Genomic DNA, 17,037 nt, shown 5'->3' with positions numbered 1-17,037 from the left:
AGATCACAGAATAAGAAAGATGCTTATTAACTTATTATATTAAATCTTTATAAATCAACCAAATAGGAATGTCTGCAAAAATGGCTGGTTCTGGATAGACCTTAACATTTTCTTTCTCAGAATACTTTGGATCCTGAGAGAAAATTATAACCCGATATCAATTTGGCTGTTAAAGAAATATAGAATTTACATTAGAAAAAAACCCAGGAGACTAATTATAGTCAGATGGAAGGTGAAGGTTGCTTAGTCTTCCTACTCCTTTCTCAAAACTCAGATAATTGGAACAAAAAAGAAGGGAACTAAAATATTAAGAGATGTCAACATAATTTTTTCATATAAAATAGATTAAAATGATATAAGAATAATGTATAAAATCATACAGCTACTAAGAAACATAGCTGAATTAAATGTAAACACTTTTTCTTATTTTAATCAGTTGTAAAAAAGGAATAAAAGAAGTTTAAAAGAATCATGAGTTCCTTTGTAAATCTAGGTTCTATAAAAATGCTCTTTTGTGTGCTTATGTGTGGAAAAGAATGGAGAAATCCTTACTTTATGCAGGTTTAAAAACTATATATGCAAATATACAAACAAGATAATATTATCACTTAAAATGTAAAGTTTTGCTACGATGAAAACCAACAAGTTACAGTAATCACATTTTAAAAATTGTTGTTAATTGGAAAGAACTGGGCACATGAAAGTCCTCAAAGAAAGAAAAATAAGGCTTACACTTCTCTTTATATTTTTCTTATAAATTTCATTGAAACCAAGCTAATGTAGTTATATCATTCTGTATCAAAGAAAACATATAATGGAGATCCCCAAATTCCTGATGAAAGTGACCTACAAATTCAGCCATATAAAATTTGAAAGCATATTCTGGTATAACATATAATAAAGAACCAATACAATCTAAGGGCATAGCCACTCTTGAAAAAGAACCTCATTTTTAAAGGATTAATTGGATTGCTGATTTAAAGGTTATACCAAATGAATACTGATCTAATTGCCTATTCTGATGTTACTGCTAAGTACCACTGAAGACCATTATTCTTGCTTTCTGTAACCCCAAAATTCTAACAAAAGCAAATACTATCAGTAGGGGAACTTACAGGTTAAAGAGCACTATAATTCCTGTTATCTCATTTGATCCTCACAATGTCCAGTGAGATAGGTTTCGGGGCCCCAGATTACCTTATCCTTATTTTATATCAAAGAAATTGAGACCAAGGGAAATTAAATGAGCTGTCTAGTTTACATCATAATTATGGGTCTTTTGATTCCAAGTATGATAATATGTAAATATACCTTTGGCACGTCAAAAGCAATATAAATATCATCATAGTGAAATTTTGGTATATTAATGTTTTCTAAGCTCAAGCCAATGATCCACTATTTTATCAAAAATTTTAAGTAGTTCCTTTTATTTCATGGGGATATAGCCTAAACCAATACCGTTACAACTTCAGTTACTGATAGCTATTATCACAAAGAAACTAATGAGGTAGGTTAAAATGTAGTAAATTTTTCTAATTTGAAGAGATTCTCAGAATTTTCATAAATCTGCTCTAAGAAACAGCTTTTAGAAAATCATCATTAATCAAGGTTTACTTGAATATTCATTTACCCAACTACTACACAAAGATCTAACTTTACATAAAACCAACAAGAACCTAAATACCTCTAAGAATTGCTCATCACCTTTTAAAATTAATAATAAAGTGAGGGCTTCCCTGGTGGCGCAGTGGTTGAGAGTCTGCCTGCCGATGCAGGAGACACGGGTTCGTGCCCTGGTCCGGGAAGATCCCACGTGCCGTGGAGCGGCTAGGCCCGTAAGCCATGGCAGCTGAGCCTGCGCATCCGGAGCCTGTGCTCCGCAACGGGAGAGGCCACAACAGTGAGAGGCCCGCGTACCGCAAAAAAAAGAAAAAAAATTAATATAAAGTGTTGGTACAAGTTTGTATATATATTTCTTTAATTAAAATAGTAATATGGACTGTTACTCTAGGAGAAATACACTTTATTTGGTGCAATTCACATATTACTAATTGCCGCATATTATTCCGGTAAAGCAGAGACTTCATTTCACTTAGTTTAAATTTAGACTCTTCAAATTTCTTTGAAGTGAGACTTCACTGCTAGAGTAAAAGTGAGTTGCATAACATGAGTTATTCATTCATTTAAATATTTATTGAAAACCTACTATGTACTATGCACTCTGCTAGTTGTTATTAATCAGTTGTTCTTTGAAACTACTGTTTAGAGCTTAATATTGTCTTGAATTGTTTGCTTTAACCACTGAAAAAATTCAATACAATATTGCTGAAATCAGAGTACTTCTCGAAAACCTTTCAGTTATATATTAACATTTTAGAGAGAACTATTATTTTCTCAGTTGTCAACTGAACAAATAAAATACTAAACATTATCATATGCCAATCACAACACAAATTAAACATAAGGTAAGAAAGCTGTCCAGACTTGCTCATGTTGGTTTAAGCTAGTTGAGACTTGAAATTGTTGTTTTGTTATAGTTCCTCAACTGTTTCTTTAAAGAAAAAAAATCTTAATTTGGAGCTCTAGTTTGATAAATAACACAACCCAAACTAAATACGGTTTTTAAAAACAATGGATTAACAATATTAAGTAAATTTTGTGGAGCAAAACTAAGATACTGAAAGTAACTGAGAGGACAATATAGCCTTTAAAAATACATCAACAGTTTAGTAGGGAAGATACAAATGAATATATAAAAATGAGGAAGCACAAAGTTAAGATTTTCATAATGATGTTCACTTAACTGTCTATACTTGGCCCACAAAGAAACCAATTAACTTTTTTTTTTTTTTTTTTTTTGCGGTACGTGGGCCTCTCACTGTTGTGGCCTCTCCCGTTGCGGAGCACAGGCTCCGGACGCGCAGGCTCGGCGGCCATGGCTCACGGGCCCCGCTGCCCCGCGGCATGTGGGATCCTTCTGGACCAGGGCACGAACCCGCATCCCCTGCATCGGGAGGCGGACTCTCAACCACTGCGTCACCGGGGAAGCCCCCAATTAACATTCTGGCAATTGATAATATAATGCAGATGGCGATGGATGACAACATCTTTGAGCTGAAACTGGTACCTTCTATATTATTTTTCTGTCTGAATGTTTGTTTTGGTCTCTCATGCTGTTCTCAGGGGAAATCCTCAGACAAAAGCCTCAAGAATTACTAATTTATTTATAAATGAGTTGTTATAAGTTTGGCTTTCAGAGTAAAGGGTTACTAACTGTCAGATGTGAGGGAATTCAGACTCTACTTGTCTTGAGTATTAACTCCAGTTTCAAGGGAAAAGAAGATGGAGGAAAAAGTAAAGCATTTGAACCAAATATTCAACTATATCTTAAGAAGGATTAATAATAAATATTAATACAAACTTTGAAAGAAAAAACATGATACACAAATTATTATTATCAGAAAACTGACTTCTGCACCTGATAAAAGCTTCTGTCAACACCTAATTTCTTGGTACTTTTTGTTTTAAAGAAGGAGAGGAAGAAGTATACACATGAATTAAACACATGTCAAGGAATGTACTATGGTAGCCCTCAAACAAATCTCTTAAATCCTCAATAATCTTAATCCCTTATAGTTCATAACACTTTAACATTTTCAAAGAGCTTTCATATGATTTTTCATCTGATACCTATTTGACAACTTTGTGAGGTAGGTATTTATCTTCTGTCTTCATTTATAAACAAGAGAACTGAGGCTCAGAGAAATTGACCTGTTAAAGGTAAAACATTAGCATATGGCAAAGCCAGGCCTCTTTAGAGTCTAGAATATTTTTTGAAGTGTGATTCTTGGATACTTGCATAAGAATCACCTGTGGTATTTCTTTTTACAACTACAGATTTTAAAGGCCTACCATCACCTTTGACTTAATGAGTAAGAATCCTTAGAAGTGGGATCCAGAATTCCAGTTGTATATCGGGTAATGATATAAAAGCGTAACACTGAATCCAGCTAGATTTTCACGTGATACAACATGATGCCATCACATCATCATCAGAGGCAAGTTAGTTTAAAACACCTTGCAGCCAGGTTGCAGATTAGAATCACCTGGAAAGCTTTTTAAAAAAACTACCAGTTCTCATCTGAATGAGAGGAAGGTGTCAGGTATCAGAGGCTCCCCAAGTGATTCTTATCTGTAGTCAGGGTTGAGGATCCCTTGTTTAAATATACTTTTCTGTAAAACACATCCAGCATTTTTCTTTCCCTTCTGATCAATTTCATGCCTAATAAAGTTCACAGTTTTTATTATAAATTATTTAAATTTTACAAGACAAAATGTCAAACATTTTTGAGTTGATATTTTTAAGATTAAAAGATACTTCACAGCAGGACTAATCATGCTCCACTTAGCTACAATGATTTTCAAATACCCCAAATTAATCACCTCTTTGGACTTAGGTTATATATATTTCAGTTATAAACAAGAATGATCCAGGATCTGAAAATAAGGGTGTGGGGCAAAAGCTGTAGCCTGTTGGCTACTGGGCAATGCAAGTGCAGACAATCAACCCACTGACAGGAGGGGCCTGGATACCAAGATCTGGTGGCTTTGGCAAGATCACATCTCACTGTAGAAAAATACAACAACAAATACAGAGGAAACATTTTGCCATTTTGTAATTATGGTTACCACAAAAAACCTTATAATGTGTGATGCTTATTCTATTACATGCTTCCACAGAACATATCTGAACATGAAGTTCTCTATGAATCAAAACTACTACATGGGAAAACATGGCTACAAAGTAAAAATTTTCCATCATGCATATGGATAAGTTATAAAAACACAGCCAGTAAAAGTAATATTTACAAAAGTAATAAAAACAGCACAATTACTGGGAAAAATGCCCATCTCCGCTTTTACTCCGTCGCTAATCCTGCTCCTGTATTTCTCTGAATAAAGATTATTTTGATAGAATTTCAAAAGAGCCTTCAACAGATTAATCAGATTCTTCCGTTGATTTTATGTTCTATTAGCTAAAATACCCTTGCTTATTTATTAAATTCTCCTACAGTTTAAAAACACAGTTCTTTTTCACTTAGTGGAAAGGAAACTACAAACTCCTACAATTCATCTGAGAAATAAACCTTGCATAGAAAATTTCTTTAATTTTGAAATATTGTTTTATTAACAGAACTACCAGAATGTTATCTCACAACTAGTTGATATTATATGAAAGTTCACTATAAAGCAGTCACCACACATTTAGGATTTTTCTAAATATAAAACAAGTGGGTTTATAAAAATGCTTACCAGACAAATAATTATTTCTTCATAACCTAGAAATAAGAATTATTTATGCGATGATATAATTCTTAGCATTTTGGATGCCTTGATGTTACAAGTTTGTTGCAATATAAAAAGCAAAAGTTTACTTTTCAATGGACACAATCTGCACCTGACTGAAAGCATCATAACAGTGAGTTACTGCAATCAGTCATGCAAAGGCAAAGAAGAAAATCTGCTTTTTAAACAACACAAGTTTTCCACCTTAGGACAATTTAAGCACTGGTTCCATCTTCTTCAATAACCCGATTCATGCTGGTGCCATGTGTGATGTGAGTCATAGGATTATTACTGAGATCTCTGATGCTGCTATGTCGTGACTGCTCATTGAGCCGATGAGAACTACTGTGCCTGGAGTGATCCGTGAGTCGTGACATGCTGCCATGAGGTAGTCGCTCCTCCATTCCTCTGTAACTGCAGGGAGTGTACCTAATATAGGACAGTTTATTTTGAAGTAGGTAACAGAACACACTAGAAAATAACATGAAAAATTTTCATGAAAATACCTCATCAAGTGGAACAATTAGGAAACTAACAAGTGAAAAAGTAACAACCAACTTTTGATGATTTACACTCTTGAATTATTCAAGTGGCCAAACAGAAGGGAGAGAAAATCTACTAATGAGGCTCAGAATTAAGGTATGCTTTGCAAAAGGACAGAAGCTGAAGTTAAGAAGAGCTGACTGATCTGGAGCTATGCTAACTAAGTAAGGATACTTTTCTCATTCAAATAAGTTTTGGGTTATGAGGTGGGTTCCAGGAGAGGAAGAACAGCAACAGAAGAAATATGGCATTGTCCCAGGGAGTTTAGAAGAATGGTTATAATCAGTAGGACAGCAAACTCCAATTTTACTAAAAGAGTAGCATTGGAAAAGCGAGCAAATGAAATTAGAGGAGAAATTACCGTGACCTTAAAAAAAAAAAAAAAAGTGAGGGGATTGGCAAGCAATGATGACGCTAGGTGCGGACAGCTTCTTTCCAGAGAGCCCAGTTAACAGCTGAATTAACTACCTGTAAATGGTCTTAATTACTTTTCATTAGGGCTTCAGGCTGTGAGGATGCTATTTTGTAAAAGCTACATCAACTTAAATACAGAAGTAGCAAACTCCTAAGACTTTGTAACCCATATTCCTGCAAAAGCAAATTCTCTCCTTATCCCTAGCCCAAGACACAGCTTTTGAGTATGTCAACTGGGCTACTTGGCTTATTGCAGACTGTCTTCTCCGTCATTCTACTTATCTTGAAAGGCAGCAGTGGGAGCTGTTAAATTTTCTTTTGTTGCAATTCTGACTCATTGAGCCCCCCCCATCAGAGGTAAGAAAACTCACACTCAAACATACTATACACTTTCTGTAAAAAATATTTAATTTAGAATAACAAAGATCAAAGAAAACAACTGAAAATAATTTATAACTTTAATTAATACATTAAATTTTAAGTAGTATTTCTAAAAATAAAAAGGTAGCAGGCCATTCCTTTTTCAAATAGTCATCAAAACAACTAATCACAAGCAGCTGAAGACCTACTGGCTGTCAAAAAGCATTTATCATTTCCCTCATTTAATGATTATAACAAATTTCATGACTCAATATGAATCATTTGTAAAATTTAAAGATTTTAAAGATTGATTCATATACCACTGAGGTGATCTAGTATTATAGCAGTGGTTGTCAAATAATGTTTTCATTAGATCACAGAGTTTAAAAATTAAGTCCTTGGGCCTCCCTGGTGGCGCAGTGGTTGAGAGTCCGCCTGCCGATGCAGGGGACACGGGTTCGTGCCCCGGTCCGGGAAGATCCCACATGCCGCGGAGCGGCTGGGCCCGTGAGCCATGGCCGCTGAGCCTGCGCATCTGGAGCCTGTGCTCCGCAACGGGAGAGGCCACAACAATGAGAGGCCCACAAACTGCAAAAAAGTCCTTTAAAATTATAAAAGAAAGCATGTCTTTTTTCCAAGTTTGCATAAAGCAAAAAAGAACATTTAAGAATAAAAAGCTACATTTAAAATATTTTTGAAATTCCTGTTAATGGAATGGATAAAAGAGCATTTAATTCTTATTTATTAAAATAATCCACATTCAGAATACAAAGGTTTTAACTTTGGTTTGCAAGTTTTGGTAAAATAATTACAATGTTTGCAAATGAAAATATTTCATAATAAGCCAGTTATTCTAGTTAATAATTATTTTACATAATAATCATTGCCCTAAACTGAGTGAAAGATTTCTCCAAATATGATTTGCCAGCCAATATGGAGACCTTTCACCTCTCAATGACTTCATAAGTATCTACTTCAAACGAATATGGCAAATGAAAAAGAGCAAAATATGACGCAGTGTTCTAGGAATGATATCAAGGTAATTAAAAATATGTGAGTATTTTCTAAAATGAAATCTTTGAGTTTAATTTAAGGAATAAGACTAAAAGAATACTTTTTTTCATAGAAAAAATTGAGTTCTTATGTCTAATTATTTAAGTGAAATATATGGCTATCCACAAAATTCTAGAATATGAACCACCTGCCCATGGATAATTAGGACTCAACTACATAGTAAAATGTCACCTATTTACCAAACTAACCACTCTTTCTCAAACCTCCACCTACCTACTCATCCACTTCCTTTTTTTTTTTTTTTTTTTTTGCGGTATGCGGTCCTCACTGTTGTGGCCTTTCCCGTTGCGGAGCACAGGCTCCAGACACGCAGGCTCAGCGGCCATGGCTCACGGGCCCAGCTGCTCCGCGGCATGTGGGATCTTCCTGGACCGGGGCACGAACCCGTGTCCCCTGCATCGACAGGCGGACTCTCAACCACTGCGCCACCAGGGAAGCCCTCCACTTCCTTTTTTACATCCTCTCATCTAACTACCAATTACTTATTCCTTGAAGTTGATATACATGTGAAAGTATATTTACCCAAGTCTATTTTATTTTACGTAGCACTGAGATCAGTAATTATCCATCAAGGAGTCTGGACTAGAGTGAGTACTGAGAAGCAGGAATGTGTGTATACGTGTGATCTCATAGCCAAGATACCATGAAATGATGAGAAAACCATGGCCAAAATATAGTGTTCACGTGTAAACTTAAAAACTGATGCAGAAAGAAATCGCCATGAGATGGCATGACCACATTATTTCTAAAGTTGTTTGATAGATTTATTTGTCTCCTAATAGGCACCGGGCTAGATACTATAGGGGAATATACAAATGTCTGTCACCAAGTTCACATCCTCCAGAAACTGCAAACTTAGCCAAGGAAAAACAACTGTATTGAAAATAGGTCACACCGAAAGAATGATTAAAATGCAATTAATTAACTGCCATGGATATGGGAATCAAGCAGGCCTTAAAGGATGAGTATGATTTTAATTAATCAGAGAGAAGAAAGGCCATTACAGGAGGTCATAGTCTATCCCCTAGTTTCCATGACACTATACTTTCATAGATTCCTTCATATGTCTAAAAGCACTTTCTCTGAATCACATGCTAGGCTATGCTTATTGTATTATTATTACTTTTTTTTAAAGGCACTTAATTTTTTTTTTTAATTTTAAAAATTTTTGGCTGCTTTGGTCTTCGTTGCTGCACGTGGGCTTTCTCTAGTTGTGGTGAGTGGGGGCTACTCTTCGTTGCGGTGCGCGGGCTTCTCATTGCAGTGGCTTCTCTTGTTGCGGAGCACAGGCTCTAGGCGTGCAAGCTCAGTAGTTGTGGCTCGCAGGCTCTAGAGTGCAGCCTCAGTAGTTGTGGTGCATGGGCTTAGCTGCTCTGTGGCATGTGGGATCTTCCAGGACCAGGGATCAAACCCGTGTCCCCTGCATTGGCAGGCGGATTCTTAACCACTGTGCCACCAGGGAAGTCCTTGTATTATTATGATTACTGTATTTACCAAGGTCTTGTTCTTGGTCTGTTCTTTTTTTTTTAAGGTTCAAGGAATTCTATCTCACAATTTTAATTACCAACTACCTTATATTAAAGATTATAAACTTTCTTATCTAAACTCCCATTCCATTCAGATTACTGATGCTGAAATCCCCCTATATTTAATTGCTTTCAGAAATTCTCTACTCAATATGAACTTATCTTGTATTACCATTCACTCACCCTACTTATCTCCTCTGAGATATTCTCATGGGCCAATCTGATCTTCCCCTTTTCTGAAGTTCTATAACATTGATCATCTCTAATACTCACTGTTTTAATTATATGCTGGCTTGCACTGTTTTTTAGTTGGTTCTTATGTATATGTCCTATCTTTCTCATAAGGTTATATTCTTCTAGAGCACAGAAATTATACTTTAGCTTTCTTCTATATATCTCTTTATATACAGAATGCCACATGCATAGAGCTGTACTCTAACTGTTCATTCCTTATTGAAAAGGATAAGGCTAATAATGTCAAACAGCAAATAATGCTGAGAGTTCAGTTCACGGAGGGTGGTGTCGACAAAACGTACTCTGGAAGATTCTCTGATTTCCTCCCTCTTTATGAGTGTCTTAAGCTAAGACCTCTAAATTACTCTAGAAACTTCCCAACTGGGCTTACTGACAATCTCCTCTCCTATGCTGTTGTCCAAGTGATCTTCCTAAAATACAAATCTGATTTTATCACCCCAGTGCTCAAAGTCTTCTAATAGTTTCTCATTGCTGTAAGGGAAAAACCCCCAAACTTCCCAGCATGTTTCATCTCCTACAGTTGCCCTGGTTGCCCATGTACTTGTACATGATTTTATCGTACCCATTAAAGTATATTACTACCGACTGTTTACTCTTCTGTCTTCCATCTCTGTGTCCCTAGCACTTAGAAGAATGCTTTTTATTTAGGAGTGCTGAATGGAAGGAAAAGGCAGGAAAGAGAAGATCTTTGAATGTGATTAAAAAACAGGTCATTGGTGATGTTAGAAGTGGTTAAGAAGGTGAAAAAGACTAGAAATACAAGGAATGAAGGATGCAATTGGTAGAACGGAAATATTCAAAATATTCATTTCAAAAATCTGGCAAGGAAAAGAAAAAGAAATGGATAAAAGATAGAAAATATATGATAGTCAAAGAAAGGCTGCTCCTTTTTAAAACATAGGTTAGCTGACCAAGTTAGAAGGCAAAAGAAAGCAAGTTGAGAGGACAAACCAGAAGGACTAAAAAGACAGTAAGTATAGGAATCATATCCTATACTAGGAGGACAGGGAACACTGAGAGAAAGGCTGGAATGAGACTGGAAGGATACAGGACAGCTGTAGAAGCAGAGATGTTTCAAAGTGAACAAAGAATTGCAGGCATTATAATTTTCATTCTTTCAGTTTCCCAAACTAGAAATATTAAAAAAAAAATCTTTGGCACATTCCTTCTCTCCAATAGCTTTTAATCCATCTCCAACTCCTATCACTTCATTTCTTCTTTTTAAATATCCTTCAGATCAGCTCTTCCTCTCTTGCCACTGCCACTGTTCTTCCATAAGCCTTCATCATCTCTCAGCTGAATTAATGCAAGGCTCCGAAGAAGTTTCTAATTCTAGTGTCTCCACCATCAAATTTAACAGGAAAGCACATCCAGCCCACTCTCAAACATTCTCTGTCAAGCTTTTTCCCATCCCCTTCCCCACCAGAATTAATCACCCCCTCGTCCAAGCTACTAAACAGGGGTTGGCCAACTATGGTCTGCCAGTCAAATAAGGCCCCTTGCTATTTTTGTAAATAGTTTTACTGGAACACAGCCATTCCCATTTTGACTACATATTGTCCATGGCTGCTTTCATGCTACAACAGCAGAAATGAATAGTTGCCAACAAAGACTATATGACCCACAAAGACTAAAGTTATTTATTATGTGGCTCTTTATAGAAAAAGTTTGCCAACCTCTGGACTATACCATTATATTTGCATTTTACTTTAATTATTAACTTATAATAATGATAATAAAAGTTGATATCAGGCACTTACTGAGATGGGCACTGTTCCAAACAATTAGGTACATTATCTCATTTATTTTTTATAACATTGCTAAAGGGGCAAATATTATTACTATTTCCATTTTACAGATGAGGAAACTGAGGCTTATCATTCCAGACTCCATGCTTTTAACCACAACACGAATAATGACTACACTATCTTTCTTGAGCTTATTAAGAACAAAGATCACGCCTAAATCATCTTTGTATTCCCAGAGCCTAGCACAATGCCTGACATGGTAGGTATTCCATAACTGTTTGCCAAATTAATCTTACTAAAATAACCACTTTTACCCTGCCTTCTCCCTGTTCAGTAATACCCGTCAATGACTCCATATTGCTTGCTGCATCAAGTCTAAACTCTAAACTCCTCTGACTGGCATTAAGTCTGACCATAATCTGGGACAACTGTACCTAGGAAAGTTCAAAAACGTTAATAATCAACTTCTTTTTCAGAATTGGCTACTCTTCCAATAGTAGTAGTCACATTGGCTACTCGCCGTGTGACTAATTCAGCACACGAAATAAACTAAGTTACCAATAAAACTCACCTGCCATCACGGGATCTGTGGAGGCTGCCATGGTAGCTGCTCACTTTGCTGTGGACACTCCCTGCTTTGCTTCTCTGATCATCCACCATGGCCAGCTGAGTTGAAGAAGCATGTGTGGATGTTCCTTGAGTGGAAGTTCCTCTTGATTTTCTTATAATAGGAGTATTTGGATCCCTCAGGAGGGACTGAGCAAAATCAGGTTCCTGGAGTACCTGTCGGCTCTCATTCACTATCCTAGACAACAAAATCCTAAGTTTAAGATACAGACTAACATCTCTACTTTTTTGACAAACTGATGTTATTCTTGAAATTAATTCCTTCCCAAATAATGTCTTTAGGACAGATATATGGTAACACTGTTGACCAAAGAGAGAATATAACAAAAATCTGTGTCAATCTGTTCCCAAAAGTGGTATGATAGAAAGAGGTTCGTATTAGAATAAGGAAATCAGGATTTTAGTTCCAACTCTTGTCAATAAATATGTAATCTTAGGCAAGTCACTATCCCCTTTTCTTAATTTTCCTCATCTATAAAATGAAGGTATACAATTTCATCATTTCTAAAAAGTCTCTTTCAGCTAAAGAAATTTATCATTCTCAAGGACACTGAAATATTACAAAGGTACTACTATAAAGTAGAAATACTATTTTCTTGCATGGTTTATGGAAGTAGTGGAGGCCTCATCATGGCATAGACACATTTTTTAATTTGTAAGAGCAGTTGTTTTAAGGTAACAAGTTGACTTTATGACAGAGCATTTGTCTAGTGCTGGAATAAACATGAATGATCATAACTAGAACAAAACATATGAAAAATTAATTTAAGCAAACATACAATTAAGTCCCAGACCCATTAGAGGCTTAGGAAAAAAGAATTAAGGGGATGAATCATGTCCAGAGCAAAAGTTTCTAACTGCTATGAAAGGGTTAAAAGCAGACAGATATTCATGATGATGAACAAAGTGGTAATTAATAAAAGAGCCAATTAAATAGTTGCAAAGTTCAGTGTATCAGTTTGTGTAAATAATGACGATGAGAATCATACATAAAGTTAACATCAGACAATCTCATTAAAAACCCCTCCAACACGTAAAGACTGGATCATGACCTGAGAAAGTGCGTATATTCTAAGTTTTCGAATTAGAAAACGATCACTGCTGTTATTGCTGTTGTTGTTTTAGTGCTGCGGTAGAAGGGCTGAAAGAAGACTAATAGTTGTTGAGTACCTGCATTGTGCCAGGTATTGTACATATACTCTCCTTTAATCTTTCTTAATAATGTTTTTATTATAGAGATGAAGTCCTAAAAAGATATTAAATATCCATTAAGAATAAATATTGTGATCCCCATTTTACAGATGAAGAAACTGAGGTTCTAAGGGATTAAAGGACTCTCCAAAAGTCATACAACAAAACAGCAGTTGGGGGTGGGAGGGAGGGAGATGCAAGAGGGAAGAGATATGGGGACATATGTGTATGTATAATCATATAATTATGATTCACTTTGTTATAAAGCAGAAACTTTGACACATCACTGTAGAGCAATTATACTCTAATAAAGATGTTTAAAAAAAACAAAAAAACAGCAGTTGGGGATCAAACTTAAGTTTAAATGGCTTCAAAGACAATCATAAAGTAATGATAAAACATAATGTTTATGTATATGATAAAAACAAAATGTCAAAAACTAAATAGAATAAAGAACAACTCAAAGATAGTTAAAACAACATTTGTTCTTGTGTTATCAATGGCCCTATTCATATATACATACATCCTAAGTCACTCTGGATTGCTGAATTTGTTTTCTAAACTTATTTTTAAAAATCGGTTCAAACTGACTTCCGGTCATTCCAAAAATTTAATCCACCTTCAAAAGGTGAAGGTCTGCCCCCTCATTTTACAAATAAGAAAACAGAGGTCCAGAGAAATTAAGTGCTGTGACCCAGATAATTCCAAAAGAAGATTTCTAAAAATATTTCAATCAGTGTCAGAAATATTAGCGTAAGCACAGTCTTAAATGTGGCTTCACTCAGAGGAAGAACACTAATTTGACTGGCATAATTTTAGAAGCCAGTCTTTTGACACAGTATAACAGAGGGGTTAAGAGCAGACTAGAGGCTAGAGTCAGACTGCTTGGGTGTGAATCTCAATTCTGCCATTCACTAGCTATTAAACCTTGGTTCTATGCCTCAGTTTCTTATCTGTAAAATGACTATCTCCCTCACAAGGTTGTTTAGAGGATTAAATGATTTAATAATATATAAAATGCTTGGGACAGTGCTTGGAGTATTAAGTGTGCTCAATTAATTGGTAATCATTATTATGATTACTCCATAGTCATTTCTCAAAGGCTCAACCAGACAAATGCTAGAAATGGCTGTAGGGTGCCCACACTCTTGAGGAGTGGTAGGTACTCTAGCCCAGAGCACAGTCCCAGCTTGGAGGGTCACAATGACTTTGTTGGGTTGTGTGTGGGGGGGTCCATGGTTCCAGAAAACCAAATGGAAGGGTTCTTGGGAGTTCTAACCAGTTTCAAAAGGATTCTGACCCAACCAGGATCCCCCAAATAACTAGGAAGATTCCCCAAAAGGGTAGCTTGGGCTTAGCTCCATCTGGAGTTTCTAATACCACAGAATTGCTGTATTACAGAATTGTTTGTGTATGGTCCAGAGATGACCAGGAATGTTTAATTCAAACCCTCAGAATTATGTTTTACTGTGATTAAAACATATTTAAAATTTTTAAAAAATATACAGATAAATCCCCCAAGGAAGGATGTTCCACAAAAAGCAAGGACTTGGCCTGTTTTGTATGCTACTGAATCCTTGGCATCCCAATATAGTTCAAAGCACACAGTAAACATTCATTAAAGACTTTCTCAAAGGATGAATTCTTAGGAAATACATTTTTGTTGTTGAATTCATCTTTCCCCTTCTTTCCTTCTCTGCCCTATGAAACTGTATTTAAAGGGGAAATGCATTATCTGATATTACTAGCAGTAGTCTCAGATATGGTAATAAGAAATGTACACTTTAAAACTGTGATTTTAAAAAATCTCAATCTAATCCATGTAACAGAAGCTGCTAATTACTGGTATTTTAGAAAATACAGATCCTGCTAATGCAGTACTTTAAGTTGTATCAAAAAAGTACATTAACCCATACAAGACACAATAACATTTTAAATATAATCTTAAGAGTTTTATAGACTATCCCACCAAATCCATTTTCCATGGAACTTAGGTTAAGTAAAATCGTAAGAATATAGACTCCACTAACTTAGAATTTGTGATAATTCAAATACAGTATACATATAAGACTTATACTTAGTAAACACTTTGAAGTCATTTGTTCCTTTGTGAATACTGCAGGGTCTTTTGTTTTGTTTTGTTTTATTAATTATGGGGTCAAAAAATTCAAGATTCCTCAAATATGCCCTGAGAAGACTGCTTTGGCAAATCTTATATTTTACCATGACACTCTAATATGCAATGTGGCCAACTATGAATTAAAATAATTTCTTTAACATATTCCATTTTATTTACTAATATCATTTTACTATTTTGGCTTTAACGTGTACTGCATGAGAATGGAATAACATGCTATCTCTTTAAATAATTTATGGTACAACCTGGAAGAATGATGGACAGTTGGAAATGGAAGTCTAATCTAATACCTATGTGACTTCAGCCAAGGCACTTAACCTCTCTGTGCCTCAGTTTTCTCATCTGTAACACTGAGATGATAATACACACCTCAGAGAAGTGTCAAGAAGATCAAATAAGAATATATATAAAATCATTAATTTGTTTTTAATTTTAAGAAGATTATAGTTTGGATTTTTAAAGACAAAGATTGGTCTTCCCTCAAATATTCTGAATTAGTAAGGAATAGGCCTTAAACCTGGTTCTACTTGGCTATCTTTTCTGAATAAGTTTTTAACTGTGATTTGAGGTTTAATCATAACTGGTGGAAGCTGAGGTTACAATCTTTTTGGAATACTTCCTCCAAATCCAAATTATTTTAACACAGGAAACACAAAAATATTGCGTAAATGTGAAGTTTGTGAACACCATGATAATTTACTTCAACTTACTCTTTTTTCCTACGACCATGAAAAAAACTGGCCCATTCAAAGCATGTCTTTTTGCTTCCAACCCAAAAAATGGAAGGAATACCAACTATGAGAGCCATCAGGTATTTCATCAGAAAGACAATCAGGTCTGGACGACTCATTTGAGTAACCTACAAGAAGGGAAAGAAAAATATCTTACACACATAAATAGAATTTTCTATTAAAGGCCATTACAAAATCTTTTAAATAAAATAAATAGTAAAATAATTCTACAAGTCTGATATTTTCACTTACACAGTTCTATAGTTAATTTTCTTGTTATATGGAAAAGACACACTACTGAAAATTTGACAACAAATTTATGTTCTATATTTTGAGTTCTATAGTCTTCTTATTAGCTCATATTGGATACCTTCTAAAGAAAAAGATTACTAATATAGAAAATAAACCATGAATAGGAATAGAGGCTCAAATAATACCTATATTCTTCTTGGCCAATTTCACTCATCCTATCATTGGTCATCACGATATACAATTAGGAAAGTGTTAATCTTTCCCCCCCATTTTATTAATTTCTGTTTTTATATTTAATATGCTCTTCCTTCTACCTACTTTCATGTTTACTTTGCTGGCTGTTTTCAAGCTTCTTCTTTAACCTATGAGTGAGTTTTTTTGTTTCTATTCAGATGAGTTTTTTTTAAAAGTTCTCTTTATTGTTGATTTCAAGTTTAGCTACTGCGGTCATAGAATGTGGTCTATTTGATTCTGGTTACCTTAAATTTTGGGGACTTCTTTTGTGATTTAGGACCCAGTCCATTTTTTAAAGTATTCCTCGTGTGCTCAAAAATAATGCTTACTCTCTATTTGTTGGGTACAAAATTTTCTATATGTATTAGATCAACTTTATTAGTTGTGTTGTTCAAATCTTCTGTACAGGCATCCTCAGAAATATTGTAAGTCTAGTTCCAGACCACCACAATAAAGCAAATACCACAATAATGTGAGTCATGGGGATAATTTTGTTTCCCAGTGCATATAAAAGTTATGTTTACACTATAATGTAGTTGAATAAGTATGTAATATCTACTCATAAGTGTCTAAATAACAATCTTCATACATTAATTAAA

General features: G+C 35.1%; 1 protein-coding gene across 2 annotated transcripts in view; it reads right to left on the bottom strand.

Annotated features, from left to right (window-relative positions):
• Positions 1-4,358: 4,358 nt before the first annotated feature.
• Positions 4,359-17,037, bottom strand: part of FZD3 (frizzled class receptor 3) — a 92,485-nt gene continuing 79,806 nt past the window's right edge. For both annotated transcript variants that reach the window (XM_082619123.1, XM_082619124.1), the window contains 3 exons: positions 15,932-16,080; positions 11,838-12,071; positions 4,359-5,775 (listed from right to left, as the gene is read on the bottom strand). In XM_082619123.1, the coding sequence (XP_082475249.1) occupies positions 5,562-5,775; positions 11,838-12,071; positions 15,932-16,080 (597 nt within the window). In that variant the 3' untranslated portion in view covers positions 4,359-5,561. The remainder of the gene's footprint in view (positions 5,776-11,837; positions 12,072-15,931; positions 16,081-17,037) is intronic.

Source organism: Mesoplodon mirus (genome assembly GCF_964341445.2).
Source record: "Mesoplodon mirus genome assembly, chromosome: 1".
Classification (NCBI taxonomy): Eukaryota; Metazoa; Chordata; class Mammalia; order Artiodactyla; family Ziphiidae; genus Mesoplodon; species Mesoplodon mirus.
The sequence above is the reverse complement of the archived record's forward strand: the minus strand, read 5'-3'. Positions and strand labels throughout refer to the sequence as shown.